Raw genomic sequence first — 6,916 nt, 5'->3', positions numbered from 1 at the left:
ATTGATGCGGAATTCACTTGCTCACGTATATTCTCATTTATTACTTTATCTTAGGGCTAGTTTGAAAGGACTTTGTTTTTTGTAAAAAAGCTTCAAGAAATTGTTGGTAAAAAAGCTTTATGAAGGCGTCATCTTAAGTCAGCATCACCTAAAAGCTCTTCTTATTAGACAAAAGAGTTCTTAAAAATTAGCCAAATGGCCCAAAAGCAGATTTTAGCTAAAGCTCTACCAAACGAGCCCCTAGTGTGCCTATGTCTATCTGCACATCTTCATTTCCACTACTTCCATCTTATGNGCAGAAGAATATATGACTTGATTTGCTTCAATTAAAATGCATGAATAGTTGGACTATGCAAAATTGAACTGTTCAGTTATCCCCCGACCACGGATACAAATTTTTCTTATTATAGGGATGTTCTAGACAAAAAATTTATTTAACAGAAATGGGGAAGGGGGCAGGAGGCTTTTTTTTTTCGGGGCATGAGGTAAGGCAGAGGCTGCTAGGAAACCTGTATTTTCCTTGTGGTGTATGATGGAAAATGTTGTTCAATAAATCAATAAACACGTGTGTGGAAAGAAAGAGGAGGTGGGAGCCAATACTTTGGCCTATGCGGCCGTGGGAGCCAATATTTTGGCCTATGCGACCGCATAGGCCAACGGGCCATGCGGTCGCATAGCCATTAATTGAAACTTGGAGGCCGGATTTTGTGTAAACCATGCAACCGCATGGGAATACACTATGTGGATGCATGGTAGTTTTTTAGTGCCGTTGGAGGCAACTTTTTATTCAAATTCGGCGGCCTTTCACTTATACTTTGGCACCACTTCGTATAGCAATGTTTCAAAGCTATAAATATGTGGTTAATGATCATTCTAATTCATTAAGAAATCATATTACAAACATATGACGAACATTTTTCATTCCACAAGAAGAAACCAGTCTTCTTCATCTATATTCCAATTCTCTTAGTATTCTTCAAGTTCGGGTGAAAAATCATTTATGCTTTTATGATTTTCTACAACAAGACTTGATCAATCCTTCAAACCATTTGCCGCGAGACCCTTTAAGCACCAAAATTATTATTGAGAGGAGGCAAATATCATTTGAGAACAACGATATAATGTCGTGTTTGAGCCTTTCATAGTTTGTTCTTCACGTTTATTTCATCTTCTTGGTCACTTTTCTATATCATTTCTTCTCTATAACCCCGGTGGCAATAATTTCCAACAGTGTAAAGAATCTGCATACGAGTATACATGGCTCTCAAGTTGAGATTCACCAATATAGATCTCTGTCTTCTTGGCTCGTATTCTGATATTACTTTCAGAGTTAGGGAATAATGTTAAATGCAAAACAGGCATGGCATTCGGCAGCTTAGGAGTGGGTGGTCTGATGGACCAGCTTACGTGACACAATGTCCGATACGGACCAACCAGACATACACGTACAACTTCACTATCACAGGGCAGAGAGGAACTCTCTTCTGGCATGCTCATATCTCATGGATGAGAGCAACAATTCATGGACCGATCATCATCCTCCCAAAGCACAATGAATCTTACCCCTTCAAAAAACCATACAAGGAAATTCCCATTATCTTCGGTAACTTTCATATATATGGCATATTGCATTTTATGGTCAGATTTTTTTGGCAGCATCTTTTAATATAACTCCATCGTTCAAATTCAGGGGAGTGGTGGAATGCAGATCCTGAGGCTGTAATTAATCAGGCTTTACAAACAGGGGCTGCTCCAAATGTTTCAGACGCATACACTATTAATGGTTTTCCAGGGCCCTTGTATAATTGTTCTTCAAAAGGTATCATCAGTAGCTATAATGAAAAACTAAAATTAGCAAAATTTTTGAAAGTTAGTGTTAAATCATGTATGTAAATGTTTTAGTTAATAATATTATACTTCTAGTCTAACGTCTCTTAAATTATCATTTACTTGAGTTGGTTTCAGATACATATAAACTAAAGGTGAAGCCAGGGAAGACATATATGCTTCGTTTAATCAATGCTGCAATGAATGATGAACTATTCTTCAGCATCGCGAACCATACAGTCACAATTGTTGAAGCTGATGCTGTATACATCAAACCATTTCAGACTGATGTAGTATTGATAACCCCGGGTCAAACCACCAATGTTCTTCTAAAAACCAAGCCATGCTATCCCAATGCCACTTTCCTCATGACTGCTAGGCCTTACTTCACCGGTCAGGGCACTATTGACAATACAACAGTTGCAGGTATTCTAGAATACGAGCACCCGTTAAATCATACTTCCAATACAAAAAAGATGGTTTTCAAGCCAATTCTTCCACCAATCAACGATACCACTTTCGTTGCCAACTTCACTAAGAAGTTCCGTAGCTTAAACAACCCTAATTTGACTGCAAGTGTTCCACAAACAGTGGACAGACGATTCTACTTCACCGTAGGACTAGGCTCGAGTCCATGCCCTAAAAATACAACTTGCCAAGGACCCAATGGCACAAAATTTGCAGCATCAGTTAATAATGTTTCTTTTGCTCTTCCCACTACAGCTTTATTACAAGCCTACTTCACCAAAAAATCAAACGGTGTCTATACCACTGATTTTCCTACCAACCCACCAAATCAGTTTAACTACACAGGGACGCCGCCCAACAAAACCACAGTGAGCAATGCAACACGCCTTCTTGTATTGCAATTCAACACCAGTGTGGAGCTTGTTCTCCAGGACACAAGCATTTTGGGTGCTGAAAGTCATCCTCTTCACCTGCATGGCTTCAATTTCTTCGTTGTTGGTCAAGGATTTGGAAACTACAACCCGAACCGGGACACAGCCAATTTCAATCTTGTGGATCCTGTTGAAAGGAACACATTTGGCGTTCCAGCTGGAGGTTGGGTAGCCATTCGGTTCCTAGCAGACAATCCAGGTGCAAATTACAAAACATTAATTAGTTTAAAAAAGAACACAGCAGGCAACTTTACATGCCTGGTCTGTGATACACCAATGTGTATACCATTTCATATTGGGAAATGTATGTTTACTTTTCACCATGTGAAAAAGTAGACACATTGCTGGTGAACTTAGCCCATGCAAGCATTTCACTTATATGGAACTAGCACTGGTATTAATTGTTGAATTATGAACAGGTGTGTGGTTTATGCACTGCCACTTTGATGTACACACAAGTTGGGGTTTGAGGATGGCTTGGATTGTAATGGATGGGCCACTACCAAATCAAAAGTTACCAGCACCACCTTCAGATCTTCCAACATGTTGATAGCTGTGATTGAATCCACATGGACAACTCGACTATTGAGTTTTCTCGTCTCTCTCCGAGTTAATTTATGTTATTCTTTTGCTGTGTGTGTGTGGTCAGAAGAGATTGTCAATTTTATGTTACTTCTATCGGCTTGCAAAAGAGAGGGAACAGTTGAAAGGCAACATTTGATATTTTAATCCTTGTAACTTCACTTGCAAAATGCTCTTTCATTTTCAGTTTTCAAGATGCGATTCAGATACTGTTCTTGTCGCTTATTTTTCTCTCAGCCTTCCCTTGACAAGTCTGATTATCAAATAATTTCACGAATAAAGAAGATTACGGAAAGGATGAAGCAAAACATTCATGGCAAAAAGGAGGATAAATGAGTAACAGAAGAAGATTTCACACCCAATTCTGACCAGTTGAACCTTTAAAAATCAATACCCGAGACACTGCAACAGCTGTATGAATCTAGAAAACAACTACAGGAAAAAAAATTTGTATACATATAAAGCAAACCAATAAAAGGGAACGATAGCATAACATGCTTGAAAAATAATAAAGATGCCTGGAACGATAGTAAAACAAAATAAAATGCAGAAAATCTACAATGTAATGAAATATCTCCTTCAGTATAGAGGGAGAAAGCAGATATGGCAAAGGAGTTGTACATTTCATTCCCTTTTTGTGCTGTTGTGGAGTTCTTTTTTCCTTAGCAACCACAACACAAATCCCTCACAACAAAAAGAAAAGAAAAAAACAGGATGACGTAACGAGGAAGAACAGAAGTTGTTCCATAAAGATTATTATGTTCAATTACAATACAACAATACAGGTTGGATCAATTAAGGGAATCTTTATTCTCACGGTGGTCATCTTACGGGCTATAAACTGACATAAATATCCATAAATTTAGCCGTCCCTGTATGATTGATCTTTGTCACAGCATAAGCATGGAAAAGTACTGTTCAAACTCCTTGTCAATGGTCAGCTTCTTCGTCCCTGGTTGAGTATCTGCATCTGGAAAAACACAATATTCCATATCAGCAAATGGCTAGGAAACATACACTAACTCGCATGAGATCCGCATACAGAGAAAGAGAGAGACTCACGACTTAACGGAACATAAAAACAATTATTCATTCATTCATTTATTATTATTATTATTTTTTTTGGGGGGTGGAGGGTGTAACAGCATATAAAAACTGTATATAATAAGATCGCTGAACATGAAACTAGAAAATGTAAATATACTGATGACCAGGGTTGGGGGTGTGGGGTAGAACAGGTAGCAATCAGAGCGAAACCAGTTACCTTGGTTGACAGTCCACCTTCCAGATGAAAGAACATAACTGCTGGAAGCCACATCATTTAAGTAGAGCATGTCTTCAAGTTCCTTATCTGTAGAATGCCCAAAGCCATCGATCCTGTATTCTGAGCAACTGCAGTCCACGTGGTTTGTTAATTCTAGGAGATGTTCCTCATAATTCACAGATGGATACAGTCCGAAATTATGATGAGGGCAATCATCTTCCCCACTGAAATTAGATGATGCAACTTTACTAGAACATGATTTTGTCAATGATCTGCTCTCCAAAGAATAAAGACTATTCTTAAAAGAATCCGAACTAACGGAAGAAGTGGAAGCCTGATCAGATGAGAATGTTTTGGGAGATCCAAGGTCACTCTTCGCTTCACCAGATATAGAATTGACAGAGTCAGAATCTCTGGTAAAGCTATTTCTATCTTTTGCAGATTCTGTATATGTTTCATATTCTCTTGCCAATCCATTAATTTCTCCCATAGTTAGGCATGGCTCAGAGTTACATTCAAGGCTTCGATTCGAGCAGATATGCTTTGGCAAAGGCATGATTAGTTGTTCATCTTGCAATTTCCTTTTCTTACTCAAGTCTATAAAGCTTGTTTGCTTCATTCTGTTGATGTCATTATTGTATGTCAAGCTAAAAACAATTAGAAAAGCCACATGTTGCAATGCTTTTGTCTTGTAAGAACAATTTTAGAAATGCATCTAACCGCACGAAAGATATGAAAGCAAAAACAGACCAAGCGCAATATACTTTAAACATCTTTCTTATTCAGTAAGTGCAAAATACCACATCAATCAAAGTTGAACATAATTTGATTACCACGGTTGAGCAGAATAAAACCCATACAATGGCTTAAATGATTAGGTAAAGATACAAGTTAGAAAGAATAGAGACAGAGTGATGTTGTTGAAAGGCATTATACAAATTGCCCATGTTTAAAATTGCTAGCGTATATCCCAAACAGATGTCGCACATCTGTCGAGCTTCATTTAACACATTCATTTCTTTATTTACAGCTAGATATGCCCATATGACCATGACATATGCAGGGACGCCATTGTGTAAAAAAAACCTCCAATTGGGAAAGAGATCCTCCCCAGAACAAATTCTCAATTTCCACAATTTTATAACATCCCCATTTCCCGATCGTTCAACATGGCAAAAGTCAATTCCACTAAAACTTCATGCTAATTAATACAAAGCAGGAGCACCATAATGGAGGAAATTGATGGAAAGGGGGAAACCAATATACAAAAATACATAATAAACGGATGACATGTTTGGCAGATGTACTAAATAGAATTGAAGCGTATACTAGACAAGATTTTAGTTTCTTTTCATCCTTGATTTGTCCGGTACAATACTATATAGTTATGGTTAACAGCATTGATGCTATATTCACATACATGATCCCACAGAACAAACGCATAAAAACACTCAATACCTGCAAGCAAAATATTCCTACACTGAAAACAAATTCAAATCAGACGCTGCAACCTTTTAAGTAGTCAGATGGAATGGATCTATGGAAGTTTCAACTTTCAACCATACTATCATTAAAATCGAACATTTCCTCTTCTACTACAAGTAAAGGTCAAATTACACTTCTTGTCAATAAAATCACTAACACAAAATCATCACTTTTTTCATCCTCTCCGGCCCCCATCTTTTACTTGTCCCATGCATAACGCAAAAGTCGAAATTTCAAACGAATCGAGTATTTTCTCCATTCAGGAATGAGATCTAACAGTAATTTACTAACTCTTGAAATGTACTGAAAACACTTGCACAATATTTATCAATTCACTTGTGTTAGTTTTGTTCCATAAGTACCAAAATAACATATTTGCCTTTACCAAAAAGTAAGTTATACCCAAAATTAGCATTTTTAGCAAACAAAACTTACTTTCAAAGTTTTAAGCAGAGCCAAACATACAACAGAAAAATGCGAAACAGTCAGGTAAGCATGAAATCAAGCAAATTGAAAAGAGAACAGTAAATGAAAAAACCCAGAACTAAAACCTAGTAATTCCAATTGGGCTGCTAACATCTTCCTCCATCACGATCTAAAATATTAGATTACAAGTGGGTTGGATTAAAAGAAACAAGAAAAAGCCGCGGGAATTGAAATATGGATCAATCTCAGTAGAGATGGGGGAAGCTGAATGATCATTTCTGAGAGTAAGTTATGGTCCGTTCATGTTATCCAGGAGTCAGTCAATATCCGTTCACTTTTCTTTCTCGTCATTTTGGCTTTTACCAAACTCAATTATTTCAGTTCCACGCGCGTCACCCCGCATTGTTCTGGTCCCCTTTGTCTCGACATAAAT

The 6,916-nt window shown here is 37.6% G+C and overlaps 2 protein-coding genes across 2 annotated transcripts; one reads left to right on the top strand and one right to left on the bottom strand.

Annotated features, from left to right (window-relative positions):
- Positions 1-1,147: 1,147 nt before the first annotated feature.
- Positions 1,148-3,517, top strand: LOC111369383 (laccase-2-like). Its single transcript, XM_022990877.1, has 4 exons — positions 1,148-1,603; positions 1,691-1,819; positions 1,966-2,925; positions 3,146-3,517. The coding sequence occupies exons 1-4, from the start codon at positions 1,348-1,350 to the stop codon at positions 3,274-3,276; spliced, it is 1,476 nt and encodes a 491-aa protein (XP_022846645.1). The 5' UTR covers positions 1,148-1,347; the 3' UTR covers positions 3,277-3,517.
- A 395-nt stretch (positions 3,518-3,912) lies between these two features.
- On the bottom strand, positions 3,913-6,849 carry LOC111369384 (protein FAR-RED-ELONGATED HYPOCOTYL 1-LIKE-like). Its single transcript, XM_022990878.1, has 3 exons — positions 6,609-6,849; positions 4,573-5,192; positions 3,913-4,278 (listed from the first exon to the last, which is right to left on the bottom strand). The coding sequence occupies exons 1-3, from the start codon at positions 6,644-6,646 to the stop codon at positions 4,199-4,201; spliced, it is 738 nt and encodes a 245-aa protein (XP_022846646.1). The 5' UTR covers positions 6,647-6,849; the 3' UTR covers positions 3,913-4,198.
- Between the last annotated feature and the right edge of the window lie 67 nt (positions 6,850-6,916).

The sequence above is a fragment of the Olea europaea genome, chromosome 20 (genome assembly GCF_002742605.1).
Source record: "Olea europaea var. sylvestris chromosome 20, O_europaea_v1, whole genome shotgun sequence".
In the NCBI taxonomy this organism is placed as follows: Eukaryota; Viridiplantae; Streptophyta; class Magnoliopsida; order Lamiales; family Oleaceae; genus Olea; species Olea europaea.
This window is presented reverse-complemented; position numbering and strand designations above follow the sequence as displayed.

Bases quoted from the DNA above. Each gene is read 5' to 3' on its own strand.
- LOC111369383 (XM_022990877.1), top strand. From the start codon at position 1,348: ATGCAAAACAGGCATGGCATTCGGCAGCTTAGGAGTGGGTGGTCTGAT. The intron at 1,820-1,965 runs GTATCATCAGTA...AGTTGGTTTCAG, and splicing joins GTATAATTGTTCTTCAAAAG to ATACATATAAACTAAAGGTG. The intron at 2,926-3,145 runs GTGCAAATTACA...AATTATGAACAG, and splicing joins GTTCCTAGCAGACAATCCAG to GTGTGTGGTTTATGCACTGC.
- LOC111369384 (XM_022990878.1), bottom strand. From the start codon at position 6,646: ATGGAGGAAGATGTTAGCAGCCCAATTGGAATTACTAG. The intron at 5,193-6,608 runs GTTTTAGTTCTG...TGACATCAACAG, and splicing joins AGCCCAATTGGAATTACTAG to AATGAAGCAAACAAGCTTTA. The intron at 4,279-4,572 runs GTAACTGGTTTC...GTGTTTTTCCAG, and splicing joins AAGGTGGACTGTCAACCAAG to ATGCAGATACTCAACCAGGG.